General features: G+C 58.8%; 1 protein-coding gene across 1 annotated transcript in view; it reads right to left on the bottom strand.

The window, feature by feature from the left end:
- Positions 1-13,377, bottom strand: part of NUP210 (nucleoporin 210) — a 91,383-nt gene that overhangs the window by 37,970 nt on the left and 40,036 nt on the right. The window contains exons 13-20 of the mRNA XM_086368954.1: positions 12,913-13,111; positions 9,405-9,550; positions 6,865-7,086; positions 6,065-6,238; positions 2,972-3,164; positions 2,385-2,491; positions 1,715-1,819; positions 1,524-1,625 (exon numbers count right to left, since the gene is read on the bottom strand). Coding sequence (XP_086225080.1) covers positions 1,524-1,625; positions 1,715-1,819; positions 2,385-2,491; positions 2,972-3,164; positions 6,065-6,238; positions 6,865-7,086; positions 9,405-9,550; positions 12,913-13,111 — 1,248 coding nt within the window. The remainder of the gene's footprint in view (positions 1-1,523; positions 1,626-1,714; positions 1,820-2,384; positions 2,492-2,971; positions 3,165-6,064; positions 6,239-6,864; positions 7,087-9,404; positions 9,551-12,912; positions 13,112-13,377) is intronic.

The following is a 13,377-nucleotide window of genomic DNA, read 5'->3' as shown; positions in this document are numbered from 1 at the left end:
CCACTGAATTGTGACTTTAAGTCGTGAATTGTATGGTATGTGAATTACAGCTCAATAAAGCTGCTACTAAAAACACTAAAGACTGAGGAGTGGTCACAGCCATCGCTGAGCCAGTCTCTGCTCTCTAGTTTGCCGCGGTCCGCACCATGCCCTAATCACCTCCAACACTACAGCTAAGCATCTGGGATCGGCCAGCCCAGCTCCTCCCAGCGTGCCCCTTGCATCCTGCTCACCCACCTCACTTACTCAACACCCGTTCCACTTCAGAAGCAACTGATGTCTTGCATCAAGACAGTCATCGGAGGCAGAAAGTCAGAGAAAGGGACCTGCAGGGAGTTACGGCTGAGAGAGCGAGGTGTCCAGCTAAGGCACGAATGTACCGCCTAGCCGAGGGCAAGGCGCCGGGCTCTGTTTCTGAAGGAGCTGGTGGGCCAGGTCTCTGTGAAGGCTAGGTCCAAGGGCAGCCTTGCCCAGAATGCGTGTTTCGTGCTCTTGCCAGTGGCGAGGGCTCCCTGCACAGACGGGCAGTGCCAAAAGCAAGTGCAGAAGACTGAAGGCGAACCCGCCTCAACCCCCACCGCACGCCAAGCACCGAGTGCCCGTCCTCTCGAGTGCGGGGCCAAGGCTTGCTTGGCGCTGGGGTGACTGTAAAACTCCTTCAACGCCTGGCAACCAGCCTGCACCAGGGGATGCAGGTCGCAGGCTCTGAGTGCAAAGCTCACAGCAGAGCTGCGATGCCAGGATCCCGCCCGGGGTCATGGTCGCGACTCACAGCAGGGGTTTGACACACTCCGTCCTGATGGTTTCCTTTCAGACACAGTTCAGTTTTCGCGACCGTATAACTCACTGTGCTGATACACAGACAGTTAGGACATTGGGTTGATCAGCCTTTACTCTCTGTCATAACCAAAGGAAGACCTTTTATTTTTTGTATTTTTTGGCTTCACCACGTGGCATGCAGGAACCTGTGCCCCCTGCGTTGGAAGCATGGGGTCTTAACCACTGGACTGCCAAGGAAGCCCCATAGGGCGACCTTAAAAAAAAAAAAAATTTTAAGCAACTGAAACACCCCACAGGAGAGAATGCCTGAGTACAAATGATTGCCAAAAAATCACCATCATCATCATCACCATCCAGCCTACAGAGCGATATGGAGAAAGAGAAAACTTGAATTAAAGCCCTGAAGAGCGTGGAAGGCTCAGTTCTTCTGTGGTCACGGCTGGGTGGAGGTCAGGGAAAGAACGTGGAGAAACGGAAAAAGCCGATGTGTCCGTCAAGGCCACAGTCCTTCGGGTTCTTACAGTGTCGCTCACGTGATAATATTTCCATCTTACCCGAAAGGCCGACCGAAAGGAAACCATTAGGTAGCTAACAGCGTGGGCAGCTTGTGGAGACTCGGTACGGACCACAGAGGCAGCTCGCGGGTGTCTGCTGCGACCCCTGGGAGACGCTGAAGACCCTGCGCTGTGACCGACATGACCCGCCGCTGACGGCACAGGCGGGCGGGCGGAGCCCACACTCACCGTGGCGACACCCCGGGCCTCCTGGTAGGCCACCCTGACCACGTCGGCGCTGCTGGTGTTGAGGAAGAAGTAGCCAGAGCCTTCTCGGACATGCAGCTCCGCCTGCGGGAGGGGCCGGGCTGGGGTCAGAGGTGAGGGGTCCTCAGGGGTCGCGATGGGGGACGGTGGGGTGGGGAAGGGGGTGGCCGTACCTGCACATCTGGGTGGTTGTAGATGGTCAGCTCTTCCGGGCTGACCCTCACGTCCTCCACCAGCATGAGTTCAATGGAGACCGACACAGGCGTGAGGGGGTCGTGCTAAAGGGGCAAGGTCACGCGGTCAGAGCCAGGGGGCCAAGGGCCAGACCGGCCCATGGGCGCCCCCCACGGAAGAGCAGCCCCAGGCACTGGCATCACACCGGGGACCCCGCTGTCTCGGGGACACAAGCCCAGCAACACCCGTCGAGCTTTGAGCCGCGTCCCTGTGAGGCCTCCCCTAGTCCTGCCAAATCAGCCACCCCCTGACCTGCCAGGCCGCAGGCTGGACTCCCCCCACGTGCCCCAGGGAAGTGGGGCAGTGTTCCACGCAGTGGGGGCTGTGGGCTGAAAGGGACAGGGCTGAACCACCCGGGCACGCTCGGCAGGGGCTGTGAGGCGGGCGGCAGGCGGGGAAGAGTCTAGATGGGCGAGCCCCTCTGCCTTTCAGCTGGACCCCCCCACCCCCGCCGTCACCAGATTGCAGGGAGCACAGGAGGGGAGACTGAGGCATGAGGGCCAGTGAGGAGGCGCCCACCGTCAGTGGGCCAGCCTCAGGACCCCGGGAGCACTGGGCAGAGCGTGGGGAAGCGGGAGGACGGCCCGCCCCGGGGGCCCCAGTCGGTACCGGCTGCTTCACTCTGGCCAGGTCCAGGTGCGGCTGCTGGTAGCCAGTGGCGGTGGCAGAGATGGCCGTGGTGCCCGAGGCCTGGTGAACCGAAATGGCCTGCAGGCCTGAGAGCGAGAGGGAAGCCGACTGTGACGAAGACCCGCCTTCCCTGTACCTGGTGTGCAGCTTGAAGTCTCCCACCGCCCTGAAACTGGGGGACGGGGCATACCGTGTGCACCTCTAAGAGCTGAGGGGACCTGAGCAAGCTTCCTAGAGCTGCTCAGAGGAGCTGGAGGGGATGGCTCAGTTCCTGGCCGCTGAGGGTCTCCAACACAGCGTCAGGGTGTCTCAGAGCTCGGAGCAGCCGGGTCTGGGCTCCAGCCCGGTCTGTGCACAAGCTGGGCCTTGAGCTCAGCCACCGTGTGCCCTGAGCTGCTCCCCACCTCCCACCCAGAGTCCGTTTCTCCCTCGCAGACGTGTGAGGACTAAAGAGGAGTCCTGACGCTCCCCGGGCGTCAGTCCTGGACAGAGGGGGTCCCGGCCCCCCACCCACAGCCGTCCGCCCCTCTCTGCGCCCAGCTCGCCGGTCGGGGGCCGCTGCTCACCATGCAGCTTCCTCTGGCCGCTCCCGTCGTCCTGGGACACCAGCTGCAGGGGCGGGGCAGGCTTGATGCTGGCCAGCAACGGCCTGCTGGACTCCCACTGGATGCTCAGCGAGCTGAAGTTGTCGAACCTGCGGCCCTGCTGGTCGTAGGCGGCCAGGTCCAGCAGCGGGCTGCGGTGGCTGGAGACCGGAACCTGCAAGAAGCCAAGCTCACCCACGGGCCACACCCCGGGCTGGGCAGGCCTGTCCCTGCCACACAGCGCACCGTGTGGGCTCACGGGGGTCCTGGTGAGCTTCTGGGGGTGACTCGCTAAGGGATGCTCGCTACTGCTGCTGTCAAGGTGCCCTTGACAGTCCTACACAACCAGGCCTCCAATTCCAGCCCATGCTCTCGACGGGGACCTTGGTGACGTCTGGAAACATTTTTGGTTGTCACGACTGGTTGCCAGTAGGGGGCGCTACTGGCATCCGGGGGTAGAGGTCAGGGTGCTGCCTAGCGCACAGGACAGCCCCCGCAAAAAGGAAGGATCCGCCCCAAAGGGTCGGCAGTGCCGAGGCTGGGGACCAGGCGTCACGCACACTTGCAGGTTCCCTGGTCCTGCGATGGCAAGAGCACCCCCAAATTCACGAACAGGGAGGCCGAGGCGGCTCAGAGATGCTGAGTCACTCGCCCACGGTCACACAGGTTCTGGGGTGGACCGTCTGGTCTGAGTTTAAAGCCCATGGGCCTCCCTGGACGCTGTGCAGCCTCTCCCCGCTGTGCAAGAGTCGGGCAGTGGCTCCATCCGAGCCCCGGCTCGGTGCTCCCGGCCGACGCCCAGCTCAGAAGCCCGGGGTCAGGCTGGAGCGCGGCCCCCATCTGTCACTGTGGCAGGTCAGCCCCGTTTCAGCGCCTGGTCACCAGTGATTTACTCAGCAAACACGTAAGGGCGGCCTCTGGCTCCGGAGGGGCATAAAGCGAAACTGACCCGGCACCGGCATACATGGCAGGGATCTATCCTCCCCAGGTCCCTGCGAGACCACAAATCACAGGGGCCCTGTCTGCCTGGCTGCGGACTCTGCAGTCCCAGGGAGGCTGGATCTCCGGGCAGTTCTCTGTTCAAGCAAGATCTACGACACACGAAAGCCCACGCAGAGCCGTGCTCGCTGCCCTGTCGCCATCTTTCAACCAAGAGACAGCCCTGGGCGGACCCCGAGGTCACTGCTGACCGACGGCCAGACACAGCCCTCTTGGTGAGCAGCCAGTGCTTATGGATAGGACGGATGCACGGGGATCTGATTATCTTATTCTCTGAAACTGAGGCGGTCTGGCCAGCCTGGCGGGGCACGAGCCGGAGGGAGGGGGCTTTGGAGGGACATCCGCTCTCCACGCCTGACTCCTCCCAGCCCTGTCCACCACGCCTGGGTTTGGGGTCCCCAGGCACGTGAGTCTGCAGAGTAAGAGCAGAGGGTGGCAGGGACATGAGCCTAGAGGGGTGGGGGTCCCCCGCCTCCCAGCCTGAGCCAGGCCCCGCTCTAGAACCACAGAGAGGGAGACGAGCACAGGCGCAGCTCGGAGGCGCCGAGCCTCGCAGCATCTGTGTTTTCAGAGGTCAGTGGCCTGGGGGTCGGGGCAGCCCTCTCTGCCTCGCGGCATCTGTGTTTTCAGAGGTCAGTGGCCTGGAGGTCGGGGCAGCCCTGCGGAGAGCAAGCCTGTCAGGGCCAGTTGTCCAGCAGCGTTTGTTCGCTTTGCGTCTCCGGGTCACATTTTGGAAATTCTCCCAGTGCTTCAGGCTTTTTCATCATTACTGTCTGTATCTGTTAGGGCATCTGTGGTCAGGGGCCTTTGAAATTACTACCACAACTCACTTCTGAAGGCTCAGATGGTGGTCAGCGTTGTTTAGCAATGAAGTACTTTTAAATTAAGGTCTGTACGTGGTTTTCCTTAGCCGTAACACTACCACACACTTGACAGACTCCAGGATAATATAAACATAACTTTTAAATGCACTGGAGAACCAGGAAGTTCACGTGACTCGTTTTCTCACAATATTCAAGCTGTATTGGGGGGTCTAGAACCAGACCCAGGCTATCTCTGAGGTCTGCCTTCCTGCAAATTCTATAGCGTTAGGATGTCAAGTGCCTGGGGGCAGGGGTCGGGGAGGAGGAGCAAACCAGAGGAGGAAACGCTGGGGACACCCGTTGTTACCCTTGTTTCGATCCTCCGTCATTGCGACCCCATGGACGGTAGTCCCCCAGGTTCCTCTGTCCATGGGATTCTCCAGGCAAGAATACTGGAGTGGGTTGCCATTTCCTTCTCCAGGGGATCTTCCCGACCCAGGGATCAAATCTGCATCTCCTGCAGATCCTGCATTGCAGGCAGATTTTTTACCACTGAGCCACCAGGGAAGCCCGGGGACACACATTAGATAGGGTCTAAGGCTGAGGAAGGCCCTCCCAGGAGGTAATGTGTGAGTGAAGAGCTGAGGGAGGCAGGAGAGGGCCTGGGCGTTCAGAAGGAGACCATTCCAGTCAGGGAAGAGCAAGCCAGACCACGGGGCTGCCCCAGCTCCGGGAGGGGACGGAGGTGGGGCGGGGAAGGTGATGGGCGGTCCCGGGGCCTGCGGGCCTCAGGAGGCAGGGGTATGACTCTAGCTCTCGCTCTGGGCGCACAGGAAGCCGCAGCAGGACGGAAGCAGGGAGCAAGGTGACGTGCCTAAGGCACCCTCTGAGCGCCGACGTGAGTGCAGCTCCCCTTATGCCTTTAGTAGCCCTGGAGGCCGCTGTCACCCCACATCACTCAAAGGAGGCGGACACACACGAGTCAGATTGGGGCTGGGCCTGCCGCCCTGAGCGCCGCCCAGCTCCGGCCTCACAGTGGACCCAGCGGGCCGGGTCTTCCCAGATCCCGGACTTACATACGTCGCTCTTGCCACAGGGGATGAGAACAGCGGCTGAGTCTGGCGTTGGAGAGGTTCCCTTTCTCCTGACACTGCCACAGCACAGGCCCCTGGCACCCCACGGCACCCCCAGACAAGCACCCGCCGGGCAGGACGGGTGTGCCGACGAGGGAGGGGCAGCACCAGCCGTTGCCTGGCCCTCGGAGGCCACTCACCACCTGCTTGTTCTGCTGCAGCAGCGGGCAGGACAGGTCCAGCTGGGGGCTGGCATAGACAGGCGTCAGCGTGAGCCGGGAGGGTGGCGCGCACACGAACTTCACCACGGCGGGCTCCAGCGCCGGGAAGGGGTTGGTGACGCTGGGCTTGTTCCCCACCGTGAGGGCGATGACCTAGTGGGGCGGAAGACGCATCGCACGCCCAGGCTGAGTCCCCACTCCACTGGGAGCCCCTGGACTCACAGTGCTGTTCTGTGGAATGGGGATGGCGGTGATAACCCACCCCAAGGGCTTACAACGGTCCAGGGATACTTGGATGGGAGACGGGTTGACCTTCCGGCAGGGGCCCTGGAGCTCCCTACAAACAGGACAGAACCGGGCCTGCTCCAAGAGGAGGGTCAGGGGATGCCGTGCCCTGAAGCCCCCTACAAACAGGACAGAACCGGGCCTGCTCCAAGAGGAGGGTCAGGGGATGCTGTGCCCTGGAGCCCCCTACAAACAGGACAGAACCGGGCCTGCTCGAAGAGGAGGGTCAGGGGATGCCGTGCAGCTTCCCAGGACTGGCCAGCACGCATCAGGGTCCTGCCCCCTGCTCGGCCTGCCTGGTGTTCAGTCAGTCACCCCCTGCCCTGATCCTCAGTCTGCCTGCCTGTGGAATGGGTACAAAGGCCACAGCTGTGTCTTAGGACTATCTTGAGGATTAAGACAAAACGAGGGTGCGAGGCACAGCAGGGCGCTCGGGGACATGACTGTCCACCCCTCCTCTGGCCAGGGTCGGCCTGGGGGGGCTGCCTTCTCACCTGTTCACCCAAGACCTGGCAAGTCACGAGGATCCAGTGTTGCTGGTAGTTCCGGGAGGCAGGGGGCCCAAAGAGGGCCAGGCTGATGCTGTCCGCGTCCTCTGAGGTGACGTTGCGGAAGAACTTGGAAGGCTCCAGGACCCAGGGTCCGGGACCACCCTCAAAGAGCATCTCCTTCGAGGAACCAAGGGTCACCAAGGCAACAGAGGAGGGGTCCACAGCCTGTGGGAGAAAGCAGCAGAGTCTGCGTGTCTCCAGGAGGAGCAGGCCCGCCGGGCGGGGGGCTGGCGTGTCTCCGGGAGGAGCAGGCCCGCCGGGCGGGAGGCTGGCATGTCTCCGGGAGGAGCAGGCCCGCCGGGCGGGGGGCTGGCGTGTCTCCGGGAGGAGCAGGCCCGCCGGGCGGGGGGCTGGCGTGTCTCCGGGAGGAGCAGGCCTGCCGGGCGGGGGGCTCACTCTCTGGTCCTTGCCCCACGTGGTGCTCTCCGTCCTGCCAGGAGGATCTGTTTGGGTGGCTGTCTCCCCTCCTGGCTTACGGGCGCCAATAAAGGAAGGGCATGTCTGTTTCCCCTCGTATCTATAGCGTGATCTCAACCACGTGAGAAATGAAACACCATGTAGAAAAAAGTAAAATATTTTAAGAAGAGCAGATCACAACTACACTGGATACTATTTCTCTGCCGTCTCATCAGCAAAAATCAAAAGTCTGAGTACACACACTGCTGATGAGTCTGTAGCAACACATGCATGTCATTTATTTTTTCTTTGGCTGTGCCAGGCCTTGGCTGCAGCACGTGGGGTCTTTAGCTGTGGCACATGGGATCCAGTTCTCCAACCAGGGATCAAACCCAGGGATCGATGTCCTGCGTTGGGAGCAGAGTGTTCCCCACCAGGGAAGTCCTAAACACATACTCTCTTATAAAAGGAAGCTGTTTTCTTGAGATATGATTGACATATAACCTTCTATGAGCTTTGTTAGTACAGGACAGCGATTTGATGTTTGCACACATTGTCAAAGATCACCGCAGTACGTCAACAGCTGTCACCACACAAAGTTACTAATGTTTTTTTCTCGTGAGGAGAAGAATTTTTAAGATCTACTCTCTCAGCAACTTTCAAGTACAGTATCATTGAGAAATGTGTTCTCATATCCTGCTGGGGAAGATAGGGAAATGGCACAACCCCAACAGGGAAATTCAGCAATGTCTGCCACAGTCACAGGCCTATTCATCCCCTGTCTAAGCAGCATCCCTTCTAGGAATGGACTCAGAAGATAGGGCTCCATGAATACACGAACTGCAGGCACAGAACTGCACACTGCAGCGTTATTTTTTAAGAGGGGAAAGCATGGGAACAGCCCAAACAGCCGTCAGCAGGGTGATAAACTGGCCTATCTTTATGACCAAATAGCAAGCAAAGCCCTTCCCGTGTGTATGTGAAGAGATCTGCAGTCACCTTCTTTGTTTTTCAAGTAAAGGAGCAAGGTGCAGGACAGGGTATAGAGGATGGTACCTCTGAGGACAAAAGGAGTGGGCAAAAAGAAAACCCATGTGACTCTGTGTGGTGATGGGTGTTAAGTAGACTCGTTATGGTGATGGTTTCACAGTACAGACAAGTTTCAAGTCACTGAGCTGCGCTAATGAAACCACAGAACATTATCTGTCTATTACATCCCAGCAAGAAATCCAAACAACCCTGGGCTGCTGTCTGCCCTGCATCAGACACTATGCCCAGGGCCAGGGGTTCAGAGATGACAGTTTCTAATGTCCCTGAGCTTGCTCCTGGTGGGGCAGGGGAGAAGGAAACACACCCCAAACCGACAGGCCCAGAGGCGCAGACGCACCCCGCTCGGGTCTCTGTGTGAGGCTGCACGACCCCACGTGAGAGGAAGGGCCAGGCCCTTCTCGCCCACACGTTAACTACTAACCCTACTGAGCCTTTGCCACCTCCCGGGCACGGTGCTCAGCCCATCTGGTTTTGCTCAAATCCTCCTCCTCACTATAATCCTGTCGGCAGGTGCTGCATTAACCCCATTTTACAGGCAAGGAAACTGAGGCCCTGAGAAATTAAACCAAAGTTGCAGAGTTGCTGTGGGACCTGGATTCAGGCTCAGGAGTGCTGAAAGGCAGCGTGCTCTGCGCAGGAACATGCTTCACGCCTTCTGCACGCGTGTGCACAGGGGACCCAGACGCTGATGCTCACCGGGCGTGAGGTGAGGGGCACGTCCAGGCTGGCCCCAGAGCCCCGAGGCCCCAGGACCCATACCATGTGCCAGGGCCACTGTCCCCACCGCAGGGCCCTCTGGAGACCCTGCGGGGTAACTCCAGAGTGAGCCTGGAGCCCCCCGTTTGGATCCCTGTGGGGTCACTTCATCCACACGGATGTCAGCACTCACCGTCCGCCCTCAGGCAGGCCCTGCTCTGCTACAGGCTCCCGAATCCTGACTGAAAAGCACCTCTGGAGCTGCTCTGATTTAACGCACATTTGCCAGAGCGGACGGGTAATTCTTGCCGGGGAGGAGGAGGGCAGGGCCTGGGGCTCACCTTGAGGGGCAGGTAGGCGGCGATGGTGACGCGAGCACTCAGATGCACGTGGCCGTGCCTGTAGCTGACGAGCAGCGTGGTGTAGCCCTGGGCCTCCGCCCTCACCGTGACGCCGCTGCAGTGGTCAGGCCCCGGCCGCAGCCTGCCTGCAACGGGAGCAGCAGAGGTCAGCGAGCACGCGCCTGTCAGGGGAGACCCGATGGGCTGACGCCCTCTTTCACGCCGGGCTTGATACGAATCCAATTTTTTAACTTACCATTTTCAAGTATAATTATCATACCCAAAAGCATTCACATGTTGTAAGCATACAGCTCACCATTATTCCCTGCAGACTGAACACGCCCTGTTTCTAGGACTGAGATCAGGTATCAGCACGACCCGCACCTCCCCGTGCCCCTCCCCAGAGGAAAACCTAACCACTTCTAAGAGCAGAGCCGAATCCTGCTGGCCTTGGAACTCAAACAAAGGGAACTGCCGGGCAGAAGTCCTTGGTAACTGGCTCTCTCCCGCTCAGTACTGGCGGTATCAGAGTATTTTGGGGGCTCTCTGTTCTATTTCACCAGTCTCTAAGTCTGTGCAACCGCCACTCTGATTCAATTATTATAACTTATAATAAGGACTTTCCCAGGTGGCTCAGTGGTAAAGAATCCACCTGCCAAGCAGGAGATGCAGGTTTGATCCCTGGGTTGGGAAGATCCCTTGGAGAAGGAAATGACAACCCATTCCAGGGTTCTTGCCTGGGAAATGCCATAGAAAACGGAGCCTGGCGGGCTACAGTCCACAGGGTCACAAAGAGTCGGATACGACTCAGCAACGGATCAACAGCAACCTGAAGTAAGTCCTGAAAAAGGGAAGCATGAGGTCTCCCAGTTTCTTCTTTTTCAGCATCGCGTTGGCTATTCTGGATCTTTAGGATTCCACATGGATACTATTTCTCCAAATTCATTTTACTCCTGAGAGGCCTTTTTGGTGGAATCCTTAGGGTTTTCACATATTAAGTCATTTGCAAACAGATAAGCTTATCCCTTCCTTTCCAGTTCGGGTGTCTTTTATTTGCTTTTCTTGCCTAATAGCTCTGGCCAGGACTCCCGCTACTGCGTTGACCTTGTCTTGCAGATCTTAGGGTAAACGTTTTCAGCCATTTACCTGGAGGATGATGTCAGTTATGAGTTTTCATATACGGCTTTTATTAAGTTCGTGGAGTTTCCTTCTATTTCCAGTTTGTAGGCTGATTTTATCAGAAAAAGGTTTTGAGATTTGTCCACTGATCTCTCTGCCTCCGCTGAGATAGCAGCGCGGTTTTCTTCCTCGATTTTGCTACCGTGGTACATCATGTTATCGTTAGACCGCTGAGACACTGCATTCCAGGAGTACATGCCCCCTGGTGCTGGCGTTTAACCCTTCTAACGTGCCGTTGGCCATGTGGGGCCACGAGGGCACACTGAGCTGCCACGAGCATGTGCGGCATTTCTCTGGGGATGCATTTCAGCGTTTCTATTGGCATCCCACAGAGAGAGGGGTTTCTTCTCTGGTCCTTAATGCCTGGGAGTGTCTATGCTCAGCTTCATCACTTTCGCCAACCATCCTTCACCAAATGGCTGTGTTGACTCACTGACATCCCCGCCAATCCGTGGTATTTTCCACCTGTTTGAAAAAAAAGCCATTCTGGTGGTATTTTAGTTTTTCCCCCAAACATTTAGAAAGAATGATGCAGTGAAGCTGCACATCCAGCTCCCTAGATCCCACAGCGAACATTCATTTCTGCTCCTCTGGCTGCCTGTCTACCCACCAACAGTCCGTCCCATACCGTATGCGTCTAGAAGTGAGCCTCAAGCATCAGTGTGTTTCATCCTGAACGCTTCGCACACACACAATAACCACAGGTCAGTGCTTCTTTAGGGCTCTTTTTTCCCCTGAGGTGGATGTACACACGAGGAGGCGCACAGATCTGGAGTAGAGCCGTCGGTGGTTCTGACGAAGGCAGCGCTGGGCCCAGGACTGTGGACCCCAGCCCGTCCTTCCTCCTCAGTCCCCTGGAGCTCGTGGCTGCAGCACTCCAGGATGCATGGGGGCGGGACGGGGCAGCGGGCCCCTCTCCTGCCATCAGGAGGACGGGCCTCTTTCTTCTGTGCTGATGTTTTGTTGTTGGTATTCAGCCGCTCAGTCATCCAGCTGTTTGTGACCCCATGGACTATAGCCCGCCAGGCTCCTCTATCCACCGGATTCTCCAGGCAAGAACACAGGAGCGGGTTGCCGTTTCCCCCTCCAGGGATGAAATCCAGGCCTCCTTCATCTCCTGTTTTGGCAACCAGATCCTGTACCGCTGAGCCACCTGGGAAGCCCATGCTGATGTCTGCTGCTTGTCTGAAGACACAGGACCCATAAGGCCTGGTTTCCCCTGGACAGTCTGAGAAGATGCAGCCACAGCTATGTGAACAGGGTGATGGCCCGGGATGTGCCACGACATCTGAGCAGCTTTGCCTTCAAACAGCCCCGTGAATGACCACAAGCACGGTGGCCCAACGGGAAGCCAACAAACACCTCTGACTGTCAAGCTTCCTGATCCCTGCAAGGATCCAGGGCTCACTCCTCTGCTCAGAAACCAGCGGTGGCCCCCAGTTCTGGCCACTTTGAGGTCCACATGCCCCAAAGCCCCAGTAATGCAGGGTTTGACAGGTTCCACAGCCTCAGGCCACCGTGTGTGCACGCGGCCCACAGGTGTGCCCATGAGCTCTGCTCCCCACCCCTCTCACCCTGCCTGGGCTGTACTCACCATCAGTCCTTGGTTAGCATCACCCGCAACCCTAAGGGACCCCGTGGGCCGACTCCCCCGGGGGGCCCTGTTTCCCGGGCACTAAGGCTCTGGGTGAGGGCGGCACACACCCAGCCTTGCATTCCACCCTAAGGACCTGGCTTTGGGCCCTCGGGGGACCCTGGGCAGTGACACGGCCTCGGTCTCTTTGTCCAACACGCGGCCTGACCACAGCCCCTCTTCCCACAGAGGCTCTGAGTCTGGTGAGGTCATGCACGCCAAGGGCACGCACCACACCGGCAGGGCTGACACTCCATAACTGAGTGCCACCACCACCGTCACCACCGACTTCACCACCCAGCCCTGCAGGGGGCCTGGCTCCAAAGGCCCTGGAGGGGCAGGCCGTGGCGTCACAGAGGTGTCGCGATTCTGTCATCAGAACCACTATGGACAGTGTATTCCAAGCAGCTGCCACATTCCAGGGGCTGTGACAGGCACCACGACACACGAGTCTCCTTAGGATGACGCCCATTTTACAGACGTGGAGACTGAGGCTCAGAAAGCCGAGCGACACACGGACCTCACAGCAGAAAGGTGCAGAGCAGACCATAGCTGGGGGTGGACAGGGGACAAACGCCATTTCTCAACCCCTCTGCTGGCTCAGTTCCCGATTTAGGAATCTGGGCAACCCACGCTGAGAACTGAGGTCATCGGTGGTGACCCCGCCAGTCGGCGCCGCTCACAGCGCTGCGTTACCTGGGAGCGGCTGGAACACGCCCTGGTTCTCCACCTCCACCACCAAGTCGAAGTGGGAGCAGTCGCTCAGGGTGACCACGTCGTCGGCCCCGCCCGGCATGAGGCCGTGGATCCTGAGGGGCAGCTCCAGGCTCTGGCCCACACGGGCCTCCACTGGGCACGGGCCGAACTCCATGCCGCTGGGCTCGATCACATACACCTGCAGGACAGGGTTGAGGGGTGTGGTCAGCCGGCTACACAGAGGAGGAAGAGCCGCTGCTCAGCTTTCCTGATTCCTGCGTGTAGGCACTCAGGACCCGCTGGTGAGAAGCCTGAGCTTGGTGGACACGACGCTTTATGCAGGGGGCAGAGAGATGTTCAGGGCAGAGATGCAGAGGCTTCTGTGGGAAGGTGACGTATGAGCTTGACCTGGGAGTGTGTCAGAGACGGCCAGACCCAGTCTGGCTGAAGAGAGGGTCTGTGAAA

Source organism: Bos grunniens, chromosome 22 (assembly GCF_055505025.1).
Source record: "Bos grunniens cultivar Pamir isolate PY7600 chromosome 22, Bosgru_T2T1.0, whole genome shotgun sequence".
NCBI lineage: Eukaryota > Metazoa > Chordata > Mammalia > Artiodactyla > Bovidae > Bos > Bos grunniens.
This window is presented reverse-complemented; position numbering and strand designations above follow the sequence as displayed.